At 45.0% G+C, this 19144-nt stretch overlaps 1 protein-coding gene across 1 annotated transcript in view; it reads left to right on the top strand.

The window, feature by feature from the left end:
• CHSY1 (chondroitin sulfate synthase 1) overlaps positions 1-15214 on the top strand; it is a 61394-nt gene extending 46180 nt beyond the window's left edge. Inside the window, exon 3 of the mRNA XM_019637833.1 lies at positions 12273-15214. Coding sequence (XP_019493378.1) covers positions 12273-13865 — 1593 coding nt within the window. The 3' untranslated portion in view covers positions 13866-15214. The remainder of the gene's footprint in view (positions 1-12272) is intronic.
• The last annotated feature ends 3930 nt before the right edge of the window (positions 15215-19144 follow it).

Below are 19144 nucleotides of genomic sequence, written 5' to 3'. Positions count from 1 at the left end.
CTTGGTGATATTATGGTGTTGTGGCTTTTCTCAATTATTTTGACATGAATTGGACCCTAAGGTGGTAACTAACAGTGGTTATCGCTGGGTGGTAATACTAGAGTTTACGTTTCTTTGGACCTCTCTGCGTTTGCTTGGTCTCTGCCAGTGAACATGGCTTGTGTAACAAACCATCCCTCTGCCCTTTGTTCTGCATGGCACAGTGCTGTCTGACACCTGGACTGAACGTTTTAAATATCTGACCTTGGTACGCTGCCATGGTTTCCAAAGGTGACCTTCAGACGCTTCCCACTTGAACCTGATGGGGTGCGAGAACATGCCTGACCAAGAGGCTGGGAAAGAAAGAGGTTTTTTTCCTTCTAGAATAATTCATATTAGTGGGGTTTTATAAGTATTACATTGCTTAATTAGAGCATGCTTATTTTCCATATACATCTGCCTGGCATATGTATACATAATTTCTATTGATCAGCTTGGGGTGAGATAGTATATATGTAACTTGAATTTGAATCTATATGAAATTCTGTCTTCTTACCCCCGCCCCTGACAATTTGTTCATGAAAAATTTTGTACTTCTAGCTTTTGGTTGACATATGACTTTACTCCTTTACCATTACATTAGCCTTTAAGCTTTCTCACTTCTATGAAAGTCTTGCTTTTCTTGTAGCTTATAATTTTAGTGTCTCTTTCTTTGGCTGAAGTCCTGATTGACAAGTAGTAGATAAGCTTGATTATTTCATTGTTAGTGTTGTTAGCTATTTCAGGAAGATAAGATGGTCAGAAGTAGAATTATTACTCAGGTATGATGTCCAGCAGGTCCTTGAATAACATCGTTTTAACGTTGTTTCATGTTGTTTTGTTGTGACGTTGATGAGACGTCACAGGAACTTGTTCATATAGATTAGCCGTGGGAAAACTGGTTTTGTTTTGTTTTTCACCATTTCGCTGAAAGTCGCAGAACCTATTGATGATGTTAAGTGAGAACTGACTGATTGCCCTTTTAAGTATATAAACACTGTATAGTTTGCAGAGTATAATGAGTTTTCTTATTCGCCTCGTATGTGAGTACAAGTATTGCCTTAGAATGCATTTTTTTATTGTTGTTGTTGTTGTTGTTGTTGTTGTTTTAGCTGAGCCATCCTGCCACTTGTTGGAAGCTCAGCTCCGGCCGGGAATCGAACTGCTAGTTGCTCAGAGCTCGCACTCTTGAGCGAGCTCTTAACCAACTGAGCCACTTGGCCGGCCCTAGAATGCGTATTTTTGAAATGTGAACAAGAATAAGTTTGTAAGTGATTGTTCCTCATATTAGTATTTTATAATGAATATATATTGCTTTATAATAAAAAGTTAAAAATAATAATCATAAGTGATTTAAATATTTCTACAACATGGCACCGTAAGAATCATGTGGCTTACAGCACAGGCTCCTGAGATGCTGTGTGTAAGACGGCACTTCATTCGCGAAACCCCCTTTTACTTCACATATACTGTGGAATCTGCCTGAAACTTTGGGGCAAAGACGTAGATGAGCTCTTATCTTTTTTGGCAGCCTTTTCAGAAGTGTACTCTTAAAAAGAGAATCTTGACTCTTTGAAGGCTCCAGTGGTTACCCCCCCCACCTCCACCCTTCAGGGCTCTCCCTGTCGCCCCTTTCCCTGAGCCAGTCACACGCACACAGAGTCAGGGCTTGTGCTCGAATTTAGAAATACAAGCAAGATTAGGAAGTGGGGTGTGCGGGACTCGGCGGCCAAGTTTGTGCTGTGGTTCTATGTCAAGTACCAGGAGAAAGTTCTGGGTGTGATTGATTAAATAGCACCGCGGTTCTCACGTTCTCTTTCTAGTACTTGATTCTTAGTTATAGTTAATGGTGCAGAATATTAGAGAGGAAACAGGAATACAAGGGCAAAATTGATGGCTAGATAGTGGTACTGTCCATGGAATTAATTAGAAGTTATTTAAAATGCATTAGTGACAGTGTCTCATTTTGAAATGCTTTGAAGTGTTACCTAGTCTGCTTAACTATTTCTCATCTGAGGTACCCCTGTAAGTTCTGTGGGTGTAGGAATAAGGTAAGAAAGCAAAGGGAGTAAGTCTATTTAGTTTGTTGCGATAGCATCACCTTGAATGAACTGGTTCGTTCTGTTTACTTTCAGTTTCGAGTACGTGAGGCCCATGTGTAAGTAAATGTTAAAATAAAACAAAAGCTACCCATTCTTAGATTTAGGAACTTTTTTTTTTTCTTTCATTTTTCTAACTTAAAGATTAACTACTGAGCTAGTAAAGGCTTGACTGCCAAGAACTCAGTAACTGCATCCAGATGGCACTGGGGGAAAGGCGCTTAGTCCTGTTGAGTCACTTCCACTTTAAAAGACGACCAGGCGGCTTTGGATCCCACTTTGTCCTAGTGCCCGGCCCAGATGGGGCGGCTGCCGGCGGCTTACTGTAAGTAAGAAGAGGAAGGAAGTGGGTAGAGAGGGAGGCGTAGGAGTCCATGCTGAATGCCGGGGACACTGTCTCCGGAACGGCCCTTCCTCTCCAGGTACCCCCACCACCGAGCTGAGACTCATTGCCCCCATCTGCTCACATTGCCCAGAGCGGGTTTTCTTAGGAGGTCCCTGAAGGTCCCCACCATCACAGTGTGGGTGATTGGTGCTGTCACCTGGTATTTCTTGGTGCCAGGTGTGTACACGTTGTGCCACATTAAATAGGGGACTTCGTCACTCTTGTTTGCCCTTAAGCTCTTTCTGATCAGAATTTGGTCCCAGAGAGTTTTCTATACTTGTTCAGAAAGATGGGGCCATCGTTTCTAGCCTTTAAACCTTGTATTGAGCCGTTAGAATGTCGCACATGCGCACACACGCATACACGAGCACAGACTTTCAGGCCCACTGTGCCCGTGAGTGAGCCCTGCCACAGCCCACGTGGAGAGACTGGCCCACTCTGGAAGTCGGAAGGGCTGCCGCCCTGGCGAGAGCGCCAGGGTGGATGACAGTCAGGCCCCGGAGCCTGTTCCTTGCTCCCAGGTGTGGCCCTTGCAGAGGCGGTGAGCCATATTTGCTGAAGAAATGACCGTTCTGGAGGGATGACAGCCTGTCCCTGTCCCACCCTCCACCCCCACCCCGGCTTTTACCTAATGCCCTAGCCCCTTGCTGCCCTCAGTCTCTGCTCATGTCCTTCCCCCTGGCAGAGAGGCCTTTCTTTGGCTGGCCTGCCCACCAGACCCTGAAGACTGTCTGGACATATGAGGGGTAGGTTTGAGGTGGGCACAGGACGTCTTTGATGGGCAGGCACACCCAGTGTGTGGAATTGGATGTGTGTGCTCTTTCCTGAGGTGTTAGCTCTTCTGTTGCGTGTGGTGCCTCTCTTTCCTTGTGTTTAAATATCAGCTGGAGGCACTGACATTGTTACCTGTGGCATTATCCTCATCTGTACCATGGGAGAAATAATACCCGTTCATTCATTTATTCAGCAAGTACTTATTGTCCAATTACTTATGCGAGGCACCTAGGAGAGTACTAGGTTTTGCCCTTAAGAGGTTTAAAGTTGTGAGGATTGAATGAGCGTGTGCATGTTTGGAGAGAATGTGAGAGAGAGAGAAGCATGGTGTCTCATGGTAAATGCTCAAATGCTCAAAAAGTATTTCTTCCCTTTTCATATAGGTCTTTTTAGTATAGATTACAGCCTAAAAGGGCGAAAGATCTTACTCACTGTGAATTGTTAATCACTTGCATTGTATTTCCACCTATCTCTTTCCACAAAGGATTTGAAATTTAGTATATTTTATATATTCCTTTAAAGGTTTGTTTTCCCTTGAGCAGTGAATGGATGAGTGAATGAGGGAATGGACTAAAGAACTGATTATAAATAAAAAAAATTAGAGAAAAAGGATTAGCAGTTTTCCCCTACAATCCACGTTAATTAACAAATAATTTGAAGATTTTTTTTTTCCTAATAAGGTGCCTATGTGGTTTTTAAATTAATAAACTTTTTTTTTAGAAGAGCAGTTTTAGGTTCAAAACTAAATTGAAAAGAAGGTACAGAGAATTCCTATTTACTGTGCCCCCCCGTGTCCCCTCACCCCACCTCACACACAGCCTCCCCCATTACCAGCACCCCAGACTAGAGCGGTCCATTTGTTGCAGCTGATGAGCCTACACTGACACATCATCATCGCCAAGAATCCATAGTTGGTGTTAGGGGTCACTGTTGGTGTTGCACATTCCGTGGGTTTGGACAACTGTGTAATGGATGACATGTGTCTACAGAATCACACAGAGTAGTTTTGCTGCCCTAAAAACCTGAGTCCTGCCTATTCATCCCCCACCCACTCCTGCCAATTACTGATCTTTTATTGGCGCCACAGCTCTGCCTTTTCCAGAAAGTCATACAGTTGGAATCAACAGTATGTAGCCTTCTCAGATTGGCTTCTTTCACTTAGTAGTAACACACATTTAAGGTTCCTCCGTGTCATTTCATGGTTTCATAGCTCATTTCTTTTTATTGCTGAACAATATTCCATTGTCTGGATGGACCACAGTGTATTTATCCGTTTGCATATTGAAGAACATCTTGTTTGCTTTTGCGTTTTGGCACTTCTGAGTAAAGCTGCTGTAGACATCCATGTGCAAGACATAAGTTTTTCGCTTCATTTGGGAAAATACCAAGGAATGTGATTGCCAGATCTTATGGTATGAGGATGTTTCGTTTTGTAAGAAACTTGGCAGTTTGTAAGGAATTGTCTTCCAGAGGGGCTGTCCCATGTTGCATTCCTGCCAGCAATGGATGAGAGTTTCCGTTGCTCCACATCCTTGCCAGCATTTGGTGTTGTCAGTGTTTTGAATTTTGGTCATTTTAATAAGTGTGTAGTGGTATCTCATTGTTTTAATTTGCAATTTCCTAATGACATGTGATGTTGAACATCTTTTCATATGCTTACTTGCCATCTATATCTTTGGTGAGGTGTCTGTTAAGGTGTATTGTCCATTTTTTAACCAGGTTGTTTGTTTTCTTATTGTTGAGTTTTAAAAGTTCTTTGTATGTTTTGGATTGGGTCCCTTATCAGATGTCTTTGACAGATATCTTCTCCCTGTCCGTGGTTTTTCTTCTCATTGTCTTGACAGCATCTTTTGCAGAGAAGTTTTTAATTTTAATGAAGCTATTATCTCTTTGCATGGGCCAAACCTTTGGTGTTGTATCTAAAAAGCCATCACCGTAAACAAGCTAATCTAGGTTTTCTCCTATGTTACCTTCTAGGAGTTTCAGAGTTTTGTGTTTTACATTTAGATCTATGATCTATTTTGAGTTAATTTGGTGAAGGCTTTGGTCTTTGTCTCAATTGATTTTTTTTTTTTTTTGCACGCGGATGACCAGCTATTCCAGCACCGTTTCTTGAAAAGACTGTCTTTGCCCCATTGTGTTGCCTTTGCTCCTCTGTTGGTTGCCTACATTTTGGAAATATTTAATTAGATACTCCTGTGGAAATGTAACACTGTGGGATTTAAAACTAATAGCTCCCCTCTGTCCCTAAAAACAGGCCCTTTCATTCTTCCACCTTTCCCAGTTCCCCTCTCCAGCATGACCTTTGGTGACAGAAAACTTTAAGAACTCATACCTTTCTTTGCGTGGTGACTATGAAGTGAGAATCCCCTCTCAGACTTTGGTTGGTTGGAGAAGACACACCTGGAGTCATAACCCCACAGGGGAAGGTAAGCCAGGGTGCCCCTCCCCACCCCCCAACTGCAGACACAGTACTGTGTCCGTGACAGATACTGTCGGGTCCGGCTTTTGTGTGTGAGATTGAGCCGCTGCATTTCATACCATTGGGGTCTAAAGCAGTAGCCGTGCTTTGGAAGACTTGAGTGGACGGGAATTGGGCTGTGTTTCTGTCCTCCACACACTCGCAGGCCCTGCTGCCCTGTCTCATGGCCTCATCTTGTGACACCAACTCCAGCCGGTTGTCCCAAGTCATTAGACTTCATTGTTGAAGGCTGCTTGAATCTTTAGATTTTTTTTGTTTGTGTCTAAGATAAATGGGGTAAGTTAAAATAGTGTAAAATGTCTTTCTATAAAATAATATTCCATGACAAATCAGGAATAGACTTTTAAAAAATCCTAGAAGGGAGTGAACTGGTAGGCCACATTTGGCCCCCAGTTGGATTTTGGCTGTCATTTCTCTCTCTGCCTCTGCCTTGCTCTCTGTCTTTCCAATTTGAACTGGTTGCTAGCACTTCATGGTTAGGAGACAACACAAGCAGCCAGATTTCCAGCTGCTCCTAAAAAACCAGAGGAGCTGACCATACTTGCCCTCTCCCAGCTCCCCAGCCTGGCACACGCCTCCTGCCTTGCAAACCAAATTTGTTTTTCGTTTTCTTTTATTGATTGATTTTTGGTGATCCCCCTAGACTACAGCGTACAGATTTTTTAGTCCCGTGTGTGAGCTGGTATGTGGTCACATACTGACTAGGGTTAGGAAGGAGCACCGTGAGGGGCCATGTAAGTGGGACCCGTGGTGACCGGACCTGGGCGCCTCATGTGAGTCGGGTCCCAGAGATGCCTTTAGAGAGAACCCTTCAGAGCGTCGCTCGTGTGCAGGCCCAGGGCTGGGGTTGTGATGCCACCCACTCCTGTGCTTTATTTTGGTTTGAACTTATCCTCTCTTTGGACGTGACCTTTCGAATTTCCCCTGCGCTCAGTGTCACGAGTGTTCAGTAAGTATGTGGTGCCATGTTAGTATACGACTTTGTTCATTTAAAGATAGTTCTGCATACATTCATTCTTGATAATGTAGCCGCGTTTGCGGCTTTATCTTTGGAGAGACAGAAGGTGATGTCTGGAAAGCTTACGCGACTCTGCCAAGGTCACAAGATCGTCAGAACAGAGATGGGAGTTTGGATACAGGTTTCTGACTGCAGAAGTGGGCTCTCTCGTCCTTCCACCATCACTGCTGTTAACCACTCAAACCACCTTCACTTGCAGACTTGATTTCCCCTGATCACTTTGCTTATGGTCTTAGTAGAAAAATGTCTGATTACTCCCAATAGTTAAGCTCGCTTCACTTTGCCAAGCTTAAGTCTCAATTATTTTCAAATGTGTCAGACTTCTTTAAAAAATATTTAGATTTCAGAATTTGACACTAACCGTTCAAGACACACATATAGTTCCCATTCTTTTACCACTAGAGACCCAGTTTCATTCTCATCAAAAATTTACTTTTTTGAATGGGGTCTTTAAAATACAAAGTACCTAATCCTTGAACTTAATTGGATGGGCATTTGCAAAGCACACACAAAACTAATTAGGAGGGACCTAACAGGGACACAGAGGGTAACCACATGTCCCTAAGTGCTGGGGACAGGCCCCGTGTATGCCTGTGGTCTTGGCCTAATTATTAACAGATTTCTTTTTTTCATCTCAAAAGGTCCTGCTTCAGACAATAAATTATCTGGAAATCCTACCTGGAGGCATCTGAGAATGTTAATTTAAATATTCAAAACTTGTCAATATGGTTATTTGAAACCACCACCAGTTGTGCTGTCTTGACATTTAGGCAACCCATATTTTTCATTGAGCCAGTTTTTCAGGAAGAAAGGATAGGAATTCTCTGTAATGAATCGAAACGATGTATAAATCAGAACTGGAAATAGCTGTCGGTCCAGAGCCGTGATAGGCTGTTGATGTGATTGAAATAGGTACTTAATGACAGATGTTAATGTAAGCAGTTAATGGGAAGAGAATGGCCTTCGTTACAGAGGACAAGGAAGACATTTGCTAATGAGGCCAGAGAAGACATTTGTTAACTGAAGATTAGATGTGGGCAGTTGATGGTTATTCCCAGCTGGACTAGAAGTTCCTGGGAATGTCGTGACCTTGATGTTTATTAGCCTCTCTCAGATTTACGATAGGGATCCTTTGCTGGAGGCCAGGATTATGGGGGTACTTGTTAGAACAAAGATTAGGACTGTTACGGGTGCTGGATGCTAAAGGAAGCCATCAGCGGGACTGTTTGCATCTTAGAAAAGCTTTTTCAGTGTGTTTTAAGCAAGGAATAACTTTGATTATTAAATAACCCGTATGCATGGTGTGTTCTCTTCTGCAGTACTTTTTAACTTTCCATTTTGTAACATTCCTCCAAAGAATGTGCCAAATTATAGATTATTGAGACACTTTACAATAATAAAATCCTCTTAAATTCTAAATTTGGTACTCAAACTATTTTTATAACAAAAAACATTACATATTTCTTACCCCTGGAATTATTAAAATGAACTGTTATGAATCTCATATCCTTAAACTATTTATAGAGAATTGGAGGCTTGTTTTTATAGGATGGAAACAGTTAATTGGGATGTGTTGTTACCCTTTAATACTCCAAATACATTTGGATACAAAGAAAGTTGAATCCGGTTGCTACACCTTCAACCGTCAGAATGGACGAGTGGAAGGAAGGACATGGGGCATGACATTAGGATTCTCTGTGACTGACCCTAAAGTTGGCACAGAAAGTCTTAGTATTCTTCACCTTGAAGGAACCTCCAGTACAATACAGCCATTTTATGAATGAGAAAAATTTGAGACCCAGCAAATTCAAGTGACTTGTCTGAGATCTTACAGCTTATGACCAGCATAAAAGCATTAAATGTGTAGTCTTATTTCTTAGCCTTATTTTTTAAATTGTTACATTCTAAACCTTCTTCCAGAGAAATAATAGCTTTATTTCTCGTACCAGTTTTATTTTGACTTACTTTAGTCAGGATTCTACCGCTTAAGGATTGGGGACTTCATTACTGTTGAATTCAGGAAATCACCTGGACTTCCGAAATGAAATCTTACCTGATTAATGGAGATCCCTGTAGTGAGCAGTGAATTAGCTGTAATATGAGTGAGGGACAGTAGATGGAAGATGTAGGCATCCAGCTTAAGGATCCAACTATTTCTCGTTCGAGTGCCTGAGAGCAAAGTGGTTCCGTTCCATCTCACCCACGGTGTGCTTCCTTAACTGCCACAGGCATCCTTAAAGAGAGAAACAGAAAGGTAGGAAAAACCCAAATGACAGCAGAGAAGCTCGAAACTAGTCAAGGTAAAAACAAACAAAGATCATTTGAGAAGAACTTTTCAAGGGATTCCAAAGTCAAATGCAAATGCCTGAAATACTACAAAGGTAGAAGTGAGATCCGGAAGTGCTGACGTCAGTTGATGGGAACAGGCAACTGGGTGACATGGGATGAAAGTGCAAAGGGGACTCACAGCCTCACGACCAGGGGCTGGTTGGGTGGGATCTGGAGATGGCCGAGTGTGAGCCTGGGCCAGACACCGGCGGTCACTTCTCCATTGTGTCTCTCCTGCCTCCATTTCAGGAGTTACAGATGATTTCTGGATCATTCTTCTCTAAGCTGGCCTCTAATATCTCATGGAAATTTTTGCTTTGATGACAAGTGTTGGCGAGGATGTGGAGAAAAGGGAATCTCTGTTCACCTTTGGTGGTATTGTAAATTGGTGCAGCCACTACGGAAGATATTATGAAGATTCCTCAAAAAATTAAGAATAGAGCTACCATACAACCCAGCAGTCCATCTTCTGAGTATCTACCCTCAAAGTTGAAAACACTTATTCATAAAAGATATCTGCACCCTTGTGTTTATTGCAGCGTTATTCACAATAGCCAAGCCATGAAAACAACCTAAGTGTCCTTCAATGGACGATTGGATAAAGAAGATGTAGTATATTATGCGCCCATGAGAAAAGATGAAACACTGCCATTTGTGACAACATAGATAGACCTTGAGAGTATCATGCTAAGTGAAATAAGTCAGATGGAAAAGGATAAGAACCGTGTGATTTTACTCATATGTGGGACATAAAACAATGAATAAATGAACAAACAAACAAACTCACAGACACAGAATGGGGTGACCACAGGGGAAGAAGGGTGGGGAGGACAAAGAGGGTAAAGGAGTCACATACAAGGTGACAGAAGGAAACCAGACCTCAGGTGGTGAGCACACGATAGTGTGTACAGATGTCGTGTCATAAAGTTGTACACCTGAAATTTATATAATGGTACCTCAATAAATTTAATAAAAGTTTAAAATTTTTTTGTTTCAAATTATACTTTATATTCCCTGTTCTTAATTTTGAAAGTGATTTGTAACATATTTCTCAAACTATTTCCCTGAAATTAAAATTTCCCCCCTTCATGTCGAGGAGGAGAGAAAATGGTTCCTCACCTCTACACCAAAGCTTTGTATAGAAGCAGAAAGGGGTTGCCCAACATGACCAGAAGGGGCCACTGGAAGCTGGTTTGGGCAGCATCTTGGCATCTCCATTAATGCCCTTATTTGGGGGTGCATGTACATCCTTACTGTTCCTCGGTCTACTCACCTGTAAAGTATGTACATCGTCCACATCTGCCCTTTTGGAAAGGGAGCTATTTCACTGGCACTTACTTAGGTTTTTCTTAGGTCACAGCTGGTGTGTATTCCATCTAGTCTGTCAGGTGGATAGCTTCCTTGTCTAAAACATTTATCTTGTGGCAGCATTAGTGTACTAAGTAAATCCTTTGGGGTGACATGGGGTGCAGGCACCAGCTAGTCTGGGCATAGATTTGGCCTTATTTTTAATAAAATTAAGTGCTCCCTTCCCCAAACACACACATAGTCAATCTCTCTCTCTCTCGCTCTCGCTGTCGCTCTCTCTCTCTAGTCTTGCAATAGATTTCTTCTTTGTTAAAAAAAAAAAAATACAACAGCAATCCTTCCAGTCAGACTTTTGGAGTTTAGCCAGAAAGTGCCTACAATTTCACTATATAGTTTAAAATTCGCAGTCTGTGATGGTTCCAGGGGATGGTGGGCTTCCTTCCACAAGCTGTTAGTCAGCCATTCTCTCTCTTTGTATTTGTGCCGTTAGCACACACACCCTGGATTTCAGGTAAAGCTTGCCTAGACTCAGTCCCTAGGAAGGCAGTGGCCGCACACAGCCTGTGAAGCATTCTGGGAAATGTGTGGGGACATGGAGTCCTGCTGAGCCTGTGGGAGAAGTCAGGCATGTGCCTTTACAGAGCACTTCCCTCAGAGCTCACTGTCTGTGTGTGGAGTTCTCATAGCCACGAGTAAAACGCGCACGTAAGCATTTGGTCTTTTAGGCACTAAAAACCAAAGGACGACTATGTCCTTTGACTGAAAAGGTATATATGTTTTTCTTCTAAATGTTTACGTTTAAAAATACATCCTGGGCTGAGTAACCCAGCCTTGTCCTGTTATGTTAGTTACCAAGCATATGGTATCGTGTGAGTCCTCCACTGTCACCTTCTGCAGTGAAATCATTAACAACTTCTTGACACTTGCTGTGCTTAAAGACTTGACTCCTTATTAATTCATCAACCCTCTGCTGAGTCTTGGAATGTGTCGGGCCCTGAGCTGGACCCTGGAGGTACTGGCAGTGACCATCTGCCTTGTTCCCAAGCGCTGCGAGCTTTGTCTCAGTCTGCCGGCTGCTGGATCAAAAGTACTGTAGACTGGGCAGCATAAACAGCAGAAATGCACTCCTCACACCGCTGGAGGCTGGAAGTTCAAGGTCAGAGTGTCAGGCCTGCTCCCGGTCTGGTGAGGACCCACTCCCTGGTTTACAGATGGCTGCTTTCGCGAGAGGGCCTCGATCACAGATGGTGTAGGAAGCAGACGTACCAGGGAGCTGAGTATATTCCCTACTACATTGGGGGGCAGACTCCATTTTGACCGATGGACTGCAAACTTTTGTTCCTCCCAAATTCCTATGATAGGACAGGGAGATCAAGGTGGGGTCATGAAGCCCCTTGGCCATTGCCCGCCCTTTGCACGATGCTCTGAGCGCCCCTCGGGTTGGGTCTGTGCTGGTGGAGACCTGGATGGAAGTCAGCAGGCCGACCCTCCGGCCCGTATGGAGCAGACCCTGACCAGAAGGAGCGAACCTTTGAAGGGCTTTCAAAGTGCACATGTGCACGAGCGACGTCGTGTTCCTAGTTTCAATTTTTCCTCCATGGGAAGACCGATAATTCTGTCCGCCTGCAGAACTGCACTGGCCAGCTTGGGTCGCTGACGCAGCCTTGTTCTTCACGTAGTTTGTATCTGTTAATTCTCCTCATCTTGTTGGACTGCTGGAGCGTGGGCTTAGGCTGTGGCTCATGGAGAGTGATTTCTGATGCTTGGGGTTTTTAAAGTGCGTAGGTAGGTGAGGGAATGTAAAGACAGGCACCCTCGGTCACGGAGTACTAAAATAGCCGTCTCTTTCTTTCTTAACAGATGCAGCAGCTTTTTTATGAGAATTACGAGCAGAACAAAAAGGGATACATTAGAGATCTCCATAACAGCAAAATCCACCGAGCCATCACGCTGCACCCCAACAAAAACCCGCCCTACCAGTACCGGCTGCACAGCTACGTGCTCAGCCGCAAAATCGCCGAGCTGCGGCACCGCACGGTCCAGCTGCACCGCGAGATTGTCCTCATGAGCAAGTTCAGCAACACGGAGACGCGCAAGGAAGACCTGCAGCTGGGGGTCCCCCCGTCCTTCATGCGCTTCCAGCCCCGCCAGCGGGAGGAGATCCTGGAGTGGGAGTTTCTGACGGGGAAGTACCTGTACTCGGCGGCCGATGGCCAGCCCCCGCGGCGGGGCATGGACTCGGCGCAGAGGGAGGCCCTGGACGACATTGTCATGCAGGTCATGGAGATGATCAATGTCAACGCCAAGACCAGAGGCCGCATCATCGACTTCAAGGAGATCCAGTATGGCTACCGCCGGGTCAACCCCATGTACGGGGCCGAGTACATCCTGGACCTCCTGCTGCTGTACAAGAAGCACAAGGGGAAGAAGATGACGGTGCCCGTGCGCAGGCACGCCTACCTGCAGCAAACCTTCAGCCGCGTCCAGTTTGTGGAGCACGAGGAGCTGGACGCAGAGGAGCTGGCCAGCAAGATCAACCGCGAGTCCGGCTCCTTGTCCTTCCTCTCCAACTCCCTGAAGAAGCTCGTCCCCTTCCAGCTGCCCGGGGTCAAGAGCGAGCACAGGGAACCCAAAGACAAAAAGATCAACATCTTGATCCCTCTGTCGGGACGTTTTGACATGTTTGTGAGGTTTATGAGCAACTTCGAGAAGACGTGTCTCATCCCGAGTCAGAACGTCAAGCTGGTTGTCCTGCTTTTCAACTCCGACTCCAACCCCGACAAGGCCAAGCAGGTGGAGCTCATGAGGGACTACCGCCTCAAGTACCCCAAGGCCGACATGCAGATCCTGCCCGTGTCTGGAGAGTTCTCGCGCGCGCTGGCCCTGGAAGTCGGGTCTTCCCAGTTTCATAACGAATCTTTGCTTTTCTTCTGTGACGTCGACCTCGTGTTTACTACAGAATTCCTGCAGCGATGTCGGGCAAACACAGTGCTGGGCCAACAAATCTATTTTCCCATCATCTTCAGCCAGTACGATCCAAAGATTGTTTATAGTGGGAAAGTTCCCAGTGACAACCATTTTGCCTTTACTCAAAAAACGGGCTTTTGGCGAAACTATGGGTTTGGCATCACTTGTATTTACAAAGGAGATCTCGTCCGAGTGGGCGGCTTTGACGTCTCCATCCAAGGCTGGGGGCTTGAGGACGTGGATCTTTTCAACAAGGTGGTCCAGGCAGGTTTGAAGACTTTCAGGAGCCAAGAAGTGGGGGTCGTGCACGTCCACCACCCTGTCTTCTGTGACCCCAATCTCGATCCCAGACAGTATAAAATGTGTTTGGGGTCCAAAGCCTCCACATACGGGTCGACGCAGCAGTTGGCGGAAATGTGGCTAGAAAAAAATGACCCGAGTTACAGTAAAAGCAGCAATAATAATGGCTCCATGAGGACAGCCTGATGTCCAGCTCTGCTGGCAAAGACATTTTTAATTATCTAATTTATTTTTCAAGAATTTTTTGTATGATCAGTTTTTGAAGTCCATACAAGGATATATTTTACACGTGATTTTCTTACAAAACGACTCTTTGGAGATGGAGCTTTTTGAACAAAATGTGATCATGTTTACCTTTGAACACATTTTTTTTTTTTTTTGGCTGACCATTATGTAGCAGACCTGCTTAATTATGACTTGAAATGTACCTGGTGACCGAACCGTTTTTGTTGTTCCATTTCCTTGTCAGACCCCTTAGCTGCAGTCCTATGGCAGAAAACCTGAACGTTCCTGCAAAGTATTATTGTAACAAAACACTGTAACTCTGGGAAATGTTTTGTTGTAACTGTTAACATTGCACAGTTTCTACCTTTTGTCTTTTTTTAGGACGGTTTTTTTTTTTTAAGCCATTTTGTGTTGCAGTTGTAAAATAAGGAAATGTGATGCTAGCTGTGTCATCCTCTTCAAGAGAGCTTTCCAGAGTGTCCCTGTGCGCGTGTCGGTCATGTCGATTTTTAAAAGCAAAGGGAGCGAGGAAAGCACAAAAAGATAACATGGCTCTCCATGTAATTCGCGTGCCCGCCTGGACCTGGCATTAAATTCCAAGGATTTGCTCTTTTCCCTTTTCCTGACTCTTCTCTTTAAAGGGTAAAATATTAATATTTAGAATGTCAAAGAAGAATTAAGGTAATAAATCTAATGTACGCAAGCTAAAACAAAAACAGGAAAAAACCTGCCCTGATGAAAACATTGGCAAAAAACAAACAGAAAAAAAAAAACGATTTGCTTTTTGTTCACTTCATCCTGTCTGTGTTACCTTGGTGGAGATGGCTGTTTCATTTTTTAATTGCCGTTTTTTCGTTTGTATCTGGAATTCCTTTAATTTATTTAATGTTCATTGTTTAGAGCGCTGCCATTTCTCAAGTACCTGTTAGTTGCTAGTATTTATGTGTATCAGGAGTGTTCTTAGTGTGTTTTATTTGCAGTAAACTGATCTCCAAAGATTTCCTTTTGAAAACGCTTTTCCCCCTCCTTAATTTTCACATTCCTTACTGTGTTACTAAATATTAAGTGTTCTTTGACAATTTTGGTGCTCACATGTTTTGGGGACAAAAGTGAAATGAATCTGTCATTACACCAGAAAGTTTGTTTTTAAACTCACGGATCAAATGTGCCTTAATAAATTTGTTTTTCATTTAGATTTCAAAGTCCTAGACTTGCCATTTTAATATACATCATTGGAGACCTGCTTATTTGTAAATAGCCTGTTGCTCATTCGGAAAAAATAAACCAGTGAACAGTATTTTTCTATTGTACTTTTCAGAACCATTTTGTCTCATTACTTCTGTTTTAGCTGAAGAATTGTATTACATTTGGAGAGTAAAAAACTTAAACATGGATTCATCAAGTTTTTCAAGTTATTTGCGGGGGGTATTGATGTGGACTGCAGTTTGGGAGTGAAATGAAACCAACTTTCAAGTGCCTCTTCCTCTGTTTGTTTCTAGAATGATCTCATCCTAGTTTATTCCTTTTCAGCTTGCTGAATCTGTGTTCTCTAGAATGAGGGTCTTCAAACCAGGTCCAAGCCCCCTCGGGCTCCTTGGTACAAATGTACCTTCCCGGCCCCTCAGTGGGTCCCCTGGGCCTGTTAGAACTGCCTGTAACAAATGCCCATAGGATGCTGTGTCGTGAATGCTCTTGGGTTTTAGGAGAAGTTGTGTAAAATTGCCATAGAATCCAGGAGTCAAAACAAGCGAGGTCTGTGATGCCGAGGTAGCGAGCTTTGTGGATGCGAATTGCACTCCCAGCACAGGTACTTACTGTGTAATGACCGTGAAGACCCAGCATAATGACATTGTACCCACAGGAGGAATTGCTGTCATTCAGCCTAATTGCCATTTACTTTGTGGGAGTGTTGCGTTTTTCCTTGGAAAAACAGCACAAACCTTTTTATTCTTCGGGAAGGAAGAGCATCGTTATACATCAGATGACTAAGTTCTCTGTATCATAAACGCGAACCACAGGTATTTTGGACGAGGTGTGAGTGATGGCTTTCTAGAGCTTGAGTGTCCTTCCAGCATCTTGGTGACACTTTGTTAAGACTCACCATTTCCTCACGTCCTCCCATTCTCGCTCAAGTCTGTTCCTCTTTCTGATGTCAGTGTTGATGCCTGTGGGGGTGCCGTCCCCCAGTAGTGCCACCCCAGGACTCTGTGCCCACTGGCCTCCCGGCCACTCCAGGTCCAGCGGCCAGGGCCCCTCTTCCTAAAGCACCCCCACAGATTGGCAGCTGCAGTATCCTCCTCCTAGAGAATGGACTGTAGTTCCCCTCCTCTGGAACCTCCTACAGCCAAACTGGGCACCGAGATTGTGGGGACGTCAGTCTCTCTCCTGCTTGGGCCTGTGTCTGGTGCTCTCTCACCACACCATCCCTCTGGCCAGCTGGACTCAGCCTCCAGCAACCAGCCGCAGCTCCCCCACTGTCCATTCTGTCATCCCAGACCCTTCCCATGTAGATGCGACAGTTGGACTGAATTCTATGGTCCTGTGATGCTGTCTCCCTCAGTGGAGCCCCTTGAGGACAGGCCTCGGTCCCATTGTCCCCACCTGTGCACTCCTCCCACCGGAAGGCCCTCTGTCCGGCCTGCCCACCTAGGTCACCACTGCGTGGTCTGTGACCCCGGGGCCCCCACACTCATGACACGGAAATAATTCCTTCTTCCTTTAAACTTGGAACACTTTCTAGTTCTACCTCTTTGTTTCATTGATGACTTTATACTTTTTCTTAGCATGCATTACTTAACTTCAAATACAGAAAAGTATTAAAATGAAATGGCCCATAACTCCACAAACCAGATAACACCTGTTAACATTTAAAAATTAATATATGACGATGGTCGAGAGGAGAGGCGGAAGGGGTCACAAGGCACAGAGGGTGTCACAAGGCACAGGTGTGGAATGGAGCCTCGCTCCCCCCTCGGTCTCTCCCAGGCCACCAGGTCCATGTCCTGGAGGGAGGGGTGTGAGTTGCATAGACCAGCAGTGGTGGCATTTTCCAGACTCAGCCAATGAGAGGGAACCCTTTGCCAGCCTCTGGCTGCGGGACAGAGTGGACCTGGTTCCTTGACGTCTTGGAGGATGTGTGCTTGGAGGGCAGGGCAGGGCTTGGTGGGCTTCCGAGTGTCGTGGTTGCCTGTGCCGGACTCCTGCCCCAAGTGGGAATAGGAAAGTTGTCTCAAGGGACAGACGCTGACCTGCACCCACTTCTGGCGGGTGGGGTCACTTCCCAACACTGTCATTCTGAGCCAGCATGACACAGCGTGCATGTGGACCATGTCGTGTTTGGAGACAGGGCCATGGGTCCAGAAGGACAGGTCGTGTGACCGTCTGGGCTTTGGAGTAGTCAGACACTGGCAGTGGGACCTGGTCTCCCTCTCCAGTGCTGAGCACAGAAGGGGGCAGGGTACTGCGGGGCCCTTCCGTGTCCAGGGCGAAGTAGCCCTCAGACCGGCTTTCCTGTCTCCCAGGCACCGCCAGCCCAGCTGATCAAGTTCTTGGTCTCCGTAGGCAAAGCGTCTGCGCCTTCTTCCTGCCCAGTCCTCTGACCACATCCTGCCATGAAACCATCGAGCCTCGTGTACTTTCTGTGCCACGCAGACAACCGCTGCAGGGGATATGGCCAATTCACATCTCTGTCTCTAACAGGCTTGGGACACACATCATTTGTCAAGGTGTGTGACCGAGCTAAATGACCGTCATGTTTCGCTTGGATCTGTGCCCTTAGGTCCCCTGGGTGTGGGTGTTCCCTGCAGCCACTTCCATTTACTACTGCATGTCCATGAGTAAGATGTCTGTGCAGGGAGCCATGGTCCCCACACCCCACCTCCTATGACAGCGTTAAGGAGGATGGGGAGTTTTCAGAGGTGTCTCTTGATATCAGGTCATTTTGCCTTCAAGGCTGGTCCTCCAGGAAGGTGACACTTCTGCAGGATTGCAGAAGTGTTTGCCAGCTACTGAGGGGCTCTGCCCTTGCCCAAGACTCCCCAGGGTCTCCCCAGTGCTGGCTTGTCCCAGGAAAGTGGGGCAGCCCTCCTGCACCTGTGCTGGCGCCCGCCCTGGGGGATTAGGCTGTGTGACTCCCTGTGAATTGCCGTAATCTCGGCTGCAAAGGCGCTTATGTGCCACTGGAACTGGGGGCCAGCGGGCGGGCGGTCTGCTGCAGTGGCTGCACAGGGCCATGCCAGCCGCCACGGGTCCTCCTCAGGGACCTGGAAGGATGTCCCCTTCTGTTCCACTTAAAGGAAAAGGCCACTCAGCAAATCTGCTCAGTCTAACTTGTTATAAATGCAATGAAAATGTTACAGTGAAATGCATCAGATTACAGCAACTCATTTTGTATGACTTCCAGTAGAAAGAAAAAACGTCTCTTGTAGTTTTGCTATGCTTCAGGGTTTTGTTTGGTTTTGTTTTTGCAGAGATGTGTGTGTGGCGGGGGGAGGGAGGGTGGGTGTAAAAAATCATCATCCGGAAACCTGAGGGCCAATCAGATCAGGGGCTGGCTTATCATCAGTGCAGTCAAACCACTTAAAGCTCCATCATCAGATATTTTTAATGCATTTAATTAATCATTAATTCATTCCAGTTATGAGAGTCTTCATTTCTTACTACTGTCAAAAACAAAATTTGGTCCTTTAAAGAACATTCCAGTGACATTTCCTTTATTTTTTTTATTTACTTTTAGAAATTTTTATTGGGGAACAGTGTTTTTTCAGGATCCATCAGCTCCAAGTCAAGTAGTTGTTTCAATCTAGTTGTGGAGGGTGCAGCTCTGTGGCCCATGTCGGGGATTGAACCGGCAACCTTGGTGTTATGAGCCTGCACTCTAACCACCTGAGCTAACCAGCCGCCCCGACATTTCCTTTAAAATGGTAGGAGTTCTCAGTTATGTCTGACTGATTGCTAATAAAAAAGTAAAGAGATCCAGCAAATCACTATACTACAGAGAGGCAGCTCTGGAACCTACCGTATTTCCCCATGTATAAGATGTGCTCCCATGTATAAGACGCACCTTAATTTTGGGGCCCGAAATTTGAAAAAAAATGTATTACATAAAGTTATTGAACTCAAGTTTTATTAATCATAAAATTCATACTACTTCTCATCACTGTCAAAACTCCCAACCACTAGCTTGTCCTCATCTGTGTCTGATGACGAATCACTGTCTTCATATATTGCCTCTCATGGCC

Source organism: Hipposideros armiger, unplaced genomic scaffold, assembly GCF_001890085.2.
Source record: "Hipposideros armiger isolate ML-2016 unplaced genomic scaffold, ASM189008v1 scaffold_35, whole genome shotgun sequence".
NCBI classification, from domain to species: domain Eukaryota; kingdom Metazoa; phylum Chordata; class Mammalia; order Chiroptera; family Hipposideridae; genus Hipposideros; species Hipposideros armiger.
This window is presented reverse-complemented; position numbering and strand designations above follow the sequence as displayed.